Raw genomic sequence first — 14,041 nt, forward strand, 5'->3', positions numbered from 1 at the left:
CTTTTAAAAATACATCATTAAAATAGGAAAAGCAAGAAATGATTAACCAAGTATGCTATTAAAAATGAGATTGCCAACATATATACAATAATCACAAAAGAGAGTATTTTGAAAATTGAAAGAGAAGTCAGTTCAACGGAAAACAAAAAGATAATGATAAACAAAATGAAGTTGGTGTTTCAAAGGACTTAGAGCAGAGTAAATTTCAGTAAATTTGATTAAAAGAAGAGTGAATAATATAAAATTAACAGGATAAAAACCAAGGAGAAATCACAGCAAACAAAAAAAGAAATAAAAATAATTATCTGAACCCACTGCACAAATTAAATGCCAGCAAAACTGATATTTTTTAAAATGGAACACTACCTACAAAAGTATAAAATAGCTAAATTAACAGTGTGAAAAAAGAGCAACAAATCTCTGAAACTGCAATTGAACACTATAAAATAATTAAGAAATGGAGTCAATGGGAGAACAACCTAGTCTGAGCATTTATAGATGAATATTATTAAATGTTAATACCTGTGCGACACAGATTATTTGAAGAAAATAATTCATTCTACTGTTTTTTTTTTTAACAAAGTCCTAATATCTAAACTAGGAAAGCAAAAAGTAAAATGAGAACTATATATACTAATATCACTAATGAATATTGATAGAGAATTTTTAAATAAAAATCTTGTGAAAATATAATCTCTTAAAAATTACCCACTATGACCAACTTAAATTGATATCAAAAACTGAAACCAAAACCTAACAACCACCAAAAAATGTATCCTACATTTCTTTGATATGCCTGGGTGGTCAATATTCTTCTAAGTCAGTTTTCTTTTTTCTCCTTTTAAACAATTTTTAGGACCTTTTGATCCTAGACCCTGATTCTGAAATACTTATTTTGCAAATTCTAGGAATATTAAATCCTCACTTCCTTGCTTCTACTCACCAGATGCTTCATACTGGGAATTAACCATTCCTATACCAACTATTGGCCTATAGCCAGTCTTAGAATCTCTTTCTTTACTACTCTTTAATACTAAAGATAAAATCTTTAGAAGTTTTCTTACAATATTTTATTCCTAGACATTAGATATGGCAAAAGAAATTAAGGAATCATCAGATAGTAGTAGTTTCCCAGTGCATCTAGCCCAGAGCTTAGTCTATGGTAGACTCTCAATAAGAGCCTCAATAATCAACTTGTAAATCAGTAAGAAAAGTAGGTTAAGACTAGCAAGCACAGTTCAACTTTCACTTGAAAATTCTGAGTAGGTAAATCAACTCTACTTCTTAACATGTTTACAGTTGAAACTGTTAAGTTCAAAATTACTAAATAGTTTTAAACTTTTTCTGTTGTATTAGTTGTAATGAAAAGAACTTATTTTATATATTAGATTTTCTATTTATCTTTCAGGTAGGTTAAAAAATGCTGTTTTAAGTAGAAAAATAAGGTTTAAAAATCCAACCTAAACTCATAATTTGGTGTATCAATCAACTTTTGAGAGAAATATTGTATTATTTAGAGAGAGGTTTCCAAAATAATATTAGAATGTAAACATATGTATAAAACAGCAAAAAAAAAAGTGTTTTAAGCAGTTTTTACTCTTTACATTCATGGCCTTGATCAACTTAACCAGTCCAAAGAGTCCAGCAGAAAAATTTCTTCCTCTTTATCTCCTTCCACCAGGAGAAAAAATTCTTGGTGTACCAATGTTCAGAAATTCTTTTAAACTGTCAATGTTTTCTTCTCTTTATAGAAATCTTACATATATTTAGGCTTCAACTGTAACATTTGTATCTACATACTGGAGATATTATCTATTCCTGTTTGATTTGAAAGGAATTTTAACTTTCTTGTGTGTGTCCCCTGTAGATAAGTGATTTCACTTTAGAGTAAATTCCCATGGAGGAAACTTTTTCTACCAATGAATATATGCAACTTGTATAGCCTATAAGTGTGTGCTCTCTCTCTCTATAGAGAGAGCATATATATGTACATATATATATATATATATATGTATATATAGCAGCTTATAGTCTTAGGGAGTTTTTTGTAACTTTGAGAGGTTTACTTGACCTAGTGATCCAAAAGCTAGTATGTGTCAGAGGCAGGAATTGAACCCATGTTTTCTTGATTCTAAGGCTGACTTTCTACCTCCTAAGCTTTGATATTTCTGTTAAAAATTATTATTGAAGACATAATTTAAAAAGGAGAATCACAATATTTTCTGAGTATCATTTTTGATGAATTCTAAGTTTAAATTTTGGGTGTGGTATATTAAACAGATAGGTAAGCATTTTCTTATCTAAGAAGAATATTTAAGCAGTGTTACAGATTTCAATATTGAAGTTCAATATAGTGATTATGTAGATTTGGAAGAAGCTTTATAGATTATAAAACCCTTGCTCCCTCAAAATATGGAAATCCTTTTTTATAACAACCCTGTGTCATCTAGCCTCTATGAAAATCTGCTGTGGCAAGAATTTACTATCCCATGAGATAAGCCATTCCATCATTGTATTGCCCTTGTGGTTAGGAAGGTATTTCTTTTATATTGTAAATTTGACTATGTTGTTTAATAACTTTTAAATGTACATATATTTTTTCCAACTAGGCTACAAATTTGTTTAGGACAGGGATTATATCTTTGATTTTCTTAGCAAATAATAGGAGCTTATTAAACACTTGATTTAATTGATCGTTTCCTCTAATATCCAAAGAGCTGCTTGGCTATTAATTGCACTGAGAGGACTTTTCCTAGAAACTAGATCCTCTTATATGATATACCTCATACTTAGTCCCTCCCCTTCTTTTACCTTCTGGTAACCACTCCAGTGATAAAATCTTTGTAGTTGAATGTTGACAGTTTTGATTTGGTTGGAATTTTACTTTAAAGTAATATATCCTAAGAATCGAGAATAAAATTCAGTGATTAAGAACTGTATTTTATTTCTTTATTAGAAAACTCCTATCTAAAAATAACAACAACAGGAAGCCTTATATTCTATAACTTCAAAAAAGATATGAGTGGAGTTTATACTTGCTCCCTTTCATATAAACTTACAGTAGAAGACATGGAAAAAACTGTTCAACTAGAATACACTATATATGGTAAGAAGAACATTTCTTTTTTGCCTTCAATTTTTTCCCTTTAAACTGTTTAATTTCTTTAATTTTTTTTAACAAAGGTTATCTAACCCTATAGCACACTAAATCCCAGTATCTTCCTTTCTGGCTCAGCTAATAATAGTACTCTAATTAAACAAATGGAAAACATAATACTGAATATTAAGAAATGACATTAAACAAGTAACATTTGCTCAGCAATTGGATTATTATATTTTGAGAATTTGGATAAAGTGTTTAGTGAGATATATAGTTTAACTGTGTAGTAATAATAATCCCTGTACACTAAGGTATCCTCTAGGTATCCCTGGACAGTTGTGGTAGGAATTATGGATATGAAGATCTAACTTTCAAGATCCATCTGCCAAAAATACAACCAAAGTTCAATTTCCAGTGCCAAGAATCTATTTACACAAAACATTGCTTTGTGAAATTCACTTGGATAATATTTATTTTTAGAAAAGCATTTTTATGAAGTGCAGTTTTCACATTTAGGTTCATTGTGAAGGTGTTTTTTTTTCCTTCATAGACCTTCATTTCCTTCATAGCTCTATAATTTGAGTATGTTACTACTGGTGAATAGAAATGCCTTGATTAAGATATTGTGATTCAACATGTGTTCCCTGGTCTTTTTAAACTAGAGGATAGCATCTTTTGTTTCACTTGTCTATTTGTTAAGAAAACAAATATAGACTTCCGGTTAAGATGGCGGCTTAGAGAAAGCTGAAGTTCAGATCTCCGGAAAACCCTTCCCGACCAATCTCAAACTAGAAGCTCCTAAGGCGCCGAAATTCAAAACGATCAACAGCACAGACCCTGGGAACCCTCTTCCTGGACCTGGACCCGGTTCAAAAGGTACGGCTCCCCTTAAAAGCCAGAACCCGAGATCCCTCGGACCTCAGGGGTAGGAGCGCAGAGTCCAAGGCTCCCGGAAGCGGCAGCCGCGCCGGGCTCAGAGAGCAGGGTCTGAGGAACAACAACCCTCAGGGTCTTCTACCCAAGTCCCAGTCCGGGTGAAAGTTACTGCCTGGGGCTTCCACTGCAGAGAGCCGGTCGGTCCGGGTGAAAGTTACTGCCTGGGGCCTCCGCTGCAGAGAGCTGGTCAAAACAACAGCAACCCTCAGGGCGGGCAAGACAGCCTCACGGGCTGGATCCTGCTATCCAAGTCTCAGTGAAAGTCTGTGCTCTCGGAGCTTGGGGAAGCGGCAGCCCATCCCCCCGCAGGCCAACGAAACAGCCTCACGGCCAGGGATTCTGAAGGCAACTTCCGGAAATCGAGCCAGGGGGAGAGTGTGGCCTCGTGGTCCGACCCTTCCATTCCAGTTCCAGTGAGGCATATTCAGTTTAACCCAGGGAACGCTCATAGAACCAACATCTGCCCAGGACTAAAGCCTCTGATCACCAGACAAAGACAAGAAAAGCCAATCCTCCACGTTCAGAGATGACAAACCCTACAGAAGCACAGAAGCCCCAAAATACAAGAAAAATAAGAAGAAAGGGGCGACTCTGGACACATTCTATGGAGCCAAAATACAAAATACAGAGCAGATAGAAGAAGATATACAAGAAAATTCTCCAAAATCTTCCAAAGGAAATAGAAACTCTCCACAAACACATGAAGAATTTGAATCAGAAAGGACCAAAAAGATGGAAGCCCTCTGGGAGGAAAAGTGGGAAATGATGCAAAAGAAATTCACGCATCTACAAAACCAGTTTGACCAAACTGTAAAAGAAAACCAGGCTTTAAAGCAAGAACTAATAAAGCAAAGCCAAAACACCAAGAAATTAGAAGAGAACATAAAATATCTCACCGACAAGGTGATAGATCTGGAAAACAGGGGGAGAAGAGAAAATTTAAGAATAATTGGACTCCCAGAAAAGCCAGAAATAAACACCAAACTGGACATGGTGATACAAGATATAATCAAAGAAAATTGCCCAGAGATTCTAGAACAAGGGGGCAATACATCCACTGACAGAGCTCACAGAACACCTTCTACACTAAACCCCCAAAAGACAACTCCCAGGAATGTAATTGCCAAATTCCAAAGCTATCAAACAAAAGAAAAAATCCTACAGGAAGCCAGAAAAAGACAATTTAGATATAAAGGAATGCCAATCAGGGTCACACAAGACCTTGCAAGTTCTACGCTGAATGATCGTAAGGCATGGAACATGATCTTCAGAAAGGCAAGAGAGCTGGGTCTCCAACCAAGAATCAGCTACCCAGCAAAACTGACTATATACTTCCAAGGGAAAGTATGGGCATTCAACAAAATAGAAGACTTCCAACTTTTTGCAAAGAAAAGACCAGAGCTCTGTGGAAAGTTTGATACCGAAAATCAAAGAGCAAGGAATACCTGAAAAGGTAAATATTAAGGAAAGGGGAAAAATGTTATCTTCTTTTACTCAAACTCTCTTCTATAAGGACTACATTTATATCAATCTATGTATACTAATATGTGGGGAAAATGTAATGTATAAATAGGGGGTAAAGAAAGACCAAATAGAATAATGGTTCTCACACAAAGATTCACAGGGGAAGGGGAGGGGAAGAAAACTCCTATAAGAAGGAGAGGAAGAGGGGGGGGGGGGGTTTACTTAAACCTCAATCTCAGGGAAATCAACTCTGAGAGGGAAAAACATCCAGATCCATTGGGATCTTGAATTCTATCTTACCCAACAAGGGTAAGGAAAAGGGAAAACCAAGGGGGGGAGGGGGAGAGGGAGAACAAAAAGGGAGGGAAAGAGAGGGGGGAGGGGGAGGGAACAAAAAGGGAGGGACTAAAAAGGGAAACATCAAGGGAGGGGACAAGGGGGACTGATTCAAAGTAAATCACTGGACTAAAAGGTAGAGCCGAAGAAGAAAAGGTTAGAATTAGGGAAGGCAATCAAAATGCCAGGGAGTCCACAAATGACAATCATAACTTTGAACGTGAATGGGATGAACTCACCCATAAAACGTAGACGAATAGCTGAATGGATTAGAATCCAAAACCCTACCATATGTTGTCTTCAAGAAACACACATGAGGCGGGTTGACACCCACAAGGTCAGAATTAAAGGATGGAGTAAGACCTTCTGGGCCTCAACTGATAGAAAGAAGGCAGGAGTGGTAATCATGATATCTGATAAAGTCAATGCAAAAATAGACCTGATCAAAAGGGATAGGGAAGGTAATTATATTTTGTTAAAAGGGACTCTAGACAATGAGGAAATATCATTAATCAACATGTATGCACCAAATAATATAGCACCCAAATTTCTAATGGAGAAACTAGGAGAATTGAAGGAAGAAATAGACAATAAAACCATACTAGTGGGAGACTTAAACCAACCATTATCAAATTTAGATAAATCAAATCAAAAAATAAATAAGAAAGAGGTAAAAGAAGTGAATGAAATCTTAGAAAAATTAGAATTAATAGACATATGGAGAAAAATAAATAGGGATAAAAAGGAATACACCTTCTTCTCAGCACCACATGGCACATTCACAAAAATTGACCATACATTAGGTCACAGAAACATAGCACACAAATGCAAAAAAGCAGAAATAATGAATGCAGCCTTCTCAGATCACAAGGCAATAAAAATAATGATTAGTAATGGTACATGGAAAACCAAATCTAAAACCAATTGGAAATTAAACAATATGATACTCCAAAACCGTTTAGCTAAAGAAGAAATCATAGAAACAATTAATAATTTCATCAAGGAAAATGACAATGGCGAAACATCCTTTCAAACCTTTTGGGATGCAGCCAAAGCGGTAATCAGAGGCAAATTCATATCCCTGAAAGCTCATATTAACAAACAAGGGAGAGCAGAGATCAATCAATTGGAAATGCAATTGAAAAAACTCGAAAGCGATCAAATTAAAAACCCCCAGCAGAAAACCAAATTTGAAATCCTAAAAATTAAGGGAGAAATTAATAAAATCGAAAGTGATAGAACTATTGATTTAATAAATAAGACAAGAAGCTGGTACTTTGAAAAAACAAACAAAATAGACAAAGTATTGGTCAATCTAATTAAAAAAAGGAAGGAAGAAAAGCAAATTCACAGCATTAAAGATGAAAAGGGGGACAGCACCTCCAATGAGGAGGAAATTAAGGCAATCATTAGAAATTACTTTGCCCAATTATATGGCAATAAATACACCAATTTAGGAGAAATGGATGAATATATACAAAAATACAAACTGCCTAGACTAACAGAAGAGGAAATAGAATTCTTAAATAATCCCATATCAGAAATTGAAATCCATCAAGCCATCAAAGAATTTCCTAAGAAAAAATCCCCAGGGCCTGATGGATTCACCTGTGAATTCTATCAAACATTCAGAGAACAGTTAACCCCAATACTATACAAACTATTTGACATAATAAGCAAAGAGGGAGTTCTACCAAACTCCTTTTACGACACAAACATGGTACTGATTCCAAAACCAGGCAGGTCAAAAACAGAGAAAGAAAACTATAGACCAATCTCCCTAATGAATATAGATGCAAAAATTTTAAATAGGATACTAGCAAAAAGACTCCAGCAAGTGATCAGAAGGATCATTCACCATGATCAAGTAGGATTCATACCAGGGATGCAGGGCTGGTTCAACATTAGGAAAACCATCCACATAATTAACCACATCAACAAGCAAACTAGCAAGAACCACATGATTATCTCAATAGATGCAGAAAAAGCCTTTGATAAAATACAACATCCATTCCTATTAAAAACACTAGAAAGCATAGGAATAGAAGGGTCATTCCTAAAAATAATAAACAGTATATATCTAAAACCAACAGCTAATATCATCTGCAATGGGGATAAACTAGATGCATTCCCAATAAGATCAGGAGTGAAACAAGGATGCCCATTATCACCTCTACTATTTGACATTGTACTAGAAACACTAGCAGTAGCAATTAGAGAAGATAAAGAAATTGAAGGCATCAGAATAGGCAAGGAGGAGACCAAGTTATCACTCTTTGCGGATGACATGATGGTCTATTTAAAGAATCCTAGAGATTCAACCAAAAAGCTAATTGAAATAATCAACAACTTTAGCAAAGTTGCAGGATACAAAATAAACCCACATAAATCATCAGCTTTTCTATATATCTCCAACACAGCTCAGCAGCAAGAACTAGAAAGAGAAATCCCATTCAAAATCACCTTAGACAAAATAAAATACCTAGGAATCTATCTCCCAAGACAAACACAGGAACTATATGAACACAACTACAAAACACTCGCCACACAACTAAAACTAGACTTGAACAATTGGAAAAACATTAACTGCTCATGGATAGGACGAGCCAATATAATAAAAATGACCATCCTACCCAAACTTATTTATCTATTTAGTGCCATACCCATTGAACTACCAAAATACTTCTTCACTGATTTAGAAAAAACCATAACAAAGTTCATTTGGAAGAACAAAAGATCAAGGATATCCAGGGAAATAATGGAAAAAAACACATATGATGGGGGCCTTGCAGTCCCAGACCTCAAACTATATTACAAAGCAGCAGTCATCAAAACAATTTGGTACTGGCTAAGAAACAGAAAGGAAGATCAGTGGAATAGACTGGGGGAAAACGACCTCAGCAAGACAGTATACGATAAACCCAAAGATCCCAGCTTTTGGGACAAAAATCCACTATTCGATAAAAACTGCTGGGAAAATTGGAAGACAGTGTGGGAGAGACTAGGAATAGATCAACACCTCACACCCTACACCAAGATAAATTCAAAATGGGTGAGTGACTTAAACATAAAGAAGGAAACCATAAGTAAATTGGGTAAACACAGAATAGTATACATGTCAGACCTTTGGGAGGGGAAAGGCTTTAAAACCAAGCAAGATATAGAAAGAATCACAAAATGTAAAATAAATAATTTTGACTACATCAAACTAAAAAGCTTTTGTACAAACAAAACCAATATAACTAAAATCAGAAGGGAAACAACAAATTGGGAAAAAATCTTCATAGAAACCTCTGACAAAGGTTTAATTACTCATATTTATAATGAGCTAAATCAATTGTACAAAAAATCAAGCCATTCTCCAATTGATAAATGGGCAAGGGACATGGATAGGCAGTTCTCAGATAAAGAAATCAAAACTATTAACAAGCACATGAAGAAGTGTTCTACATCTCTTATAATCAGAGAGATGCAAATCAAAACAACTCTGAGGTATCACCTCACACCTAGCAGATTGGCTAACATAACAGCAAAGGAAAGTAATGAATGCTGGAGGGGATGTGGCAAAGTAGGGACATTAATTCATTGCTGGTGGAGTTGTGAACTGATCCAACCATTCTGGAGGGCAATTTGGAACTATGCCCAAAGGGCGACAAAAGAATATCTACCCTTTGACCCAGCCATAGCACTGCTGGGTCTGTTCCCCAAAGAGATAATGGACACAAAGACTTGTACAAAAATATTCATAGCTGCGCTCTTTGTGGTGGCCCAAAACTGGAAAACGAGGGGATGCCCATCAATTGGGGAATGGCTGAACAAACTGTGGTATATGTTGGTGATGGAATACTATTGTGCTCAAAGGAATAATAAAGTGGAGAAGTTCCATGGAGACTGGAACAACCTCCAGGAAGTGATGCAGAGCGAGAGGAGCAGAACCAGGAGAACATTGTACACAGAGACTAATACACTGTGGTATAATCGAACGTAATGGACTTCTCCATTAGTGGCGGTGTAATGTCCCTGAACAACTTTCAGGGATCCAGGAGAAAAAAAAACACCATTCATAAGCAAAGGATAAACTATGGGAGTGGAAACACCGAGAAAAAGCAACTGCCTGAATACAGAGGTTGAGGGGACATGACAGAGGACAGACTTTAAATGAACACTCTAATGCAAATACTATCAACAAAGCAATGGGTTCAAATCAAGAAAACATCTAATGCCCAGTGGACTTACGCGTCGGCTATGGGGGGTGGGGGGGAGGAAAAGAAAATGATCTATGTCTTTAACGAATAATGCTTGGAAATGATCAAATAAAATATATTAAAAAAAAAAATAAATAAATAAAAATAAAAAAAAAAAAGAAAACAAATATAGAACTCATCATTAGAACACATGTATTAACATGCATTAGGTTAAGCATATAAATCATTATTTTTCTATGAAAATAAAATTGTATGACAGAGCACATTTTATTGAAATATGAAGAGCTCAATAAAATTATAGTAACTTTCTCTTTATTCCATAATTCTTAATTAATCTAACCTTTAATGCAATTCATAGAATCCAACTCCATTGCTCTGTTCATTGAGGTAGCCCAACATTCTCAAATCCTGGACAGAAAGCCACTTTTACCATGCTAGAAAGGCTGCAAGTACAGTTGTGACAACAGACTTAGATTGCTTCTAGGCTCATCTTATAGCCAGTACATTGGCCACATCGTGGCGATTTACTTATCCATGGAAAGTCCCAAATGGCTCCTCCTCAGAACTTTGATGCCTCTTTCAGCTTCTGCAGTTGGTATGAATGACAGAAGCTGCAGAAGACTAAGAATCACAATTTTTAGACTCCATAAACTTTACCTTGATCATTTGAAATGTTTATTTTATGTATTTAAAATTCCTGTTAGTGATAAAAATAGAAATTCCTTAAGGAACTAAAAAATATTACCCTTGATATTCTTTCCGTAAATGAAACTAGAAGAAATAAGGAAGTAGAAACTAAGTAGGAAGGTTGGCTCATAGATATTGCAAGTCCCTGGCATATAGTAGGGATTTAATACGTGTTTAATAACTGGTTGGTTGACTTAGGAGAGACAAAGAAAGGAGTTGAGAGAATCAGATTTCTAGTATGCGTGAATACAACAAGAAACGTTATTTCATGGGACATTTGGTAATCTTGTATTCCAGTACTCATGATAAAGTTATTTATGAAGAAGTCCACAATGAAAATAATTGCAGCTTATATACAAACATTGGTTGCAGAGGATAAAATAGAGAAATATACGAAGAATTCATTAAAACGATCCAAATGAAATCTACATACATTATATTTGGTGACTTTATTTCAAAGGTATAGTACAAATAGGTGAGAGTGATATCAGAAAGTATGGGTGTGAAAGAAAGAATGAGAGAGGCCAAAGACTTGTAGATTACATAGTAGCCTTGTGATTCTGTATCATAAATATTTTAATTGAGAAAAAAATAGGTGCTGAATATGGTGAGCATGAAATGGCATAATAAAAATGAATTTGATTATATTTTGATATACTGTCACTGATGTGGGAATTATCCATGAATCATCTGTTAGTGTGTAGTCAGACTTAATAGGCCTGCTTTGCCATATACATAGGATCTTAATGAGACTGTTAGTAGGGGATAGGCAGGATTTTATTAGTGATATTCTTCAGTATGGCATGTGTTTTAAAAATAAAATTTTATTGATATCTTTCTATTTTTTCATGATCAAAATTTCCTCCCAGTATTTCTCTCTCCTCCTCCACAGAGAGTCACCTCATATAACAAATAATATTTTTAAAGAAAAAAGAAGAGAAAAATTTAACAAACTGATAAATAAAAAGATTGAAAATATTTGTAGTTCACAACATTCATGGACCTCCCAGCTCTGCAAAAAGTAGAGTGGATTTATCTTCTCATATCTCTTCTTTAGAGGCATGCTTATTCTTTGTAATTTTGCAAAATTATTTTATAAAAAATACAATTTGTACCTTTTGTCTTAGAATCTACATTGTTAATTCCAAGGTAGAGAACAGTAAGAACTGGGCAAGTGGGGTTAAAGAACTTGCCCAGGGTCATACAACTAGGAATTGTCTGAAGCCAGATTTGCCATCTCCAGGCTTGACTCTTCATTTACTGAGCCACCTAGCTACCCTTGTAAACTAATTTTTAAAATTAATTAAATTTAATTAAAAATCAAAAAGTCAGCATTTTTAAAAGACTAAAAAAAAAAAGGAAGAGGAAAATTACCTTTAAAAAGCCTGAAAAGGGGGCAGTTGGATGGCTCAGTGGATTGAGAACCAGGCCTAGAGATGGGAGGTCCTAGGTTCCAATTTGACCTCAGACACTTCCCAGCTGTGTGACCCTAGGCAAGTCACTTGGCCCTCATTGCCTAGCCCATACCACTCTTCTGCCTTGGAGCCAATTCACAGTATTGACTCTAAGAAGGAAGGTAAGGGTTTAAAAAAAAAACCCTGAAAATGTGTGACATTCATTTTTTTTCTTTTTTAGTTCTTTCTATTAACAATGTGGTAGTCATTATATATGCTTTTTCTTTGGCTCTGCCTTCTTTGCTTTAGATTATGTGAATATTTTAATTTTCTTTTTTTACCATATTTATTCTTATAGCATGATAGAAATTTTCCATTAAATGTATGTTTCATGATTTGTTTAGCTGTTCTTTAATTGATGGGCATCTACTTTCTTTCTAATTCTTTGCTGTCATAAAAATGCTGCTATAAATATTTTGGCATATGGAGAGTTTATTCTTTTCAATGGCTTCCTTGGGGTAAAAGCCTAGTAGTGGTAGCAATTAGCCACTTTATTTGCTTAATTCTAAATTGCTTTCTAAAATAGTTGTACTGATTCACAGTTTATCTTTACTATTTTGAAATCAAATGATGTAGTGACTAGAAAATCCCACTATGCTTATTGTTTCTTGATTATGAAAAAGCATTTAATTTGCTAGAACAAAGAAACAGCTTACAGACTTCATTCCAACAAAGTATCTTTATTCAAGAATCCTTGAAAGCTCCAACAATAGGAATAACCTTTTGTTAGTGACCCTCTGAAAATAAACTTTGTGCAGACTACAAAATAGATATATATTTGTCAAATGTGTGCCAACAGCTTTAGAGAAGATCCAGCATTACTTGTGAATGGTGAGGTCCTCCATATTCTCCTGTTTGCTTTGGACGTTGTGCTGAGTACATTATTAGGCCTTGGAATAATACAGAACTTCCTTAAAGAGATATGTAAATACTTAAAGAATTCAACCAGATTATCTACATAGGATGGTCAAATGGATGAAGAATGTTTGTTTCTTGGGTTTCAATGTGCAGTTGAACCCATAGAGCTTGTCCATCTGTGTGTATGTATACTTAGGTATACTTGTATGCATATCTACTTATCTTTGTATATATGTATGTAGATATAGGTATATCTGGAGCATAGAATATAAATGGGCAAAGAATTGGTTTCAGAGTGAGAATGAGAGTGGGTTAGATTGTCTTCAGGAGATTTTAAAACTTCTTGAATGATCCCTAAGTTTTCCTGGAAACAGCAACTCATCTTTTTAATACAAATATTCTTCCAGTACTGTTGTGTCAGTATAAGACATGGAACTTAGAAGTCTCTGAATCAATGACAAATGAATATCATACAGATGGTAGTGGGTGGGCTATAATGGATATAAACAAGATGTAACATATAAGCAATTAAAAACTTTGAACAAGAACAAGAGAAAAAGATGACATTACAAAAATGTGTGATAGGAAGGAAAATGGCCTTTTTCCATGGAGAGGACAAAGAATGACAGGAATACAGCCCAGGTGCTCTCTTGAATATCCTTGTCATATCAGAAGAAAGCAAGGAATATCTTCAACAGACTGGGTGCAAACTTTTGGGAGTACATGGAAAAATCATACAAGATACAGGATGGGCATATAGAAATTGGTTGTGTTTTCCAACATTGGAATGAATGCCTAAATTGATGAGACTATGGATCTATTTGAATACAATATAACCCTGGCTTGAGTATAACACTTAAAAAAAAATTCTCCCTGAACTTTTCCTGCAGTTGAGATTTCTAACGAGTTGACCTTTAAACCCTCAAAATATTGTTCCAACAAAAAATATTTGACTTTTCAAATTTATTAATTGGGCATGTTGAGTTGCTTTCATAACATTT

General features: G+C 35.0%; 1 protein-coding gene across 1 annotated transcript in view; it reads left to right on the forward strand.

Annotated features, from left to right (window-relative positions):
• The window catches only part of ZPBP (zona pellucida binding protein), a 104,797-nt gene that overhangs the window by 48,420 nt on the left and 42,336 nt on the right, over window positions 1-14,041 (forward strand). Inside the window, exon 5 of the mRNA XM_016424563.2 lies at window positions 2,957-3,106. Within this exon, the coding sequence (XP_016280049.2) occupies window positions 2,957-3,106 (150 nt within the window). The remainder of the gene's footprint in view (window positions 1-2,956; window positions 3,107-14,041) is intronic.

This window comes from Monodelphis domestica, chromosome 7 (assembly GCF_027887165.1).
Source record: "Monodelphis domestica isolate mMonDom1 chromosome 7, mMonDom1.pri, whole genome shotgun sequence".
Taxonomy (NCBI): domain Eukaryota; kingdom Metazoa; phylum Chordata; class Mammalia; order Didelphimorphia; family Didelphidae; genus Monodelphis; species Monodelphis domestica.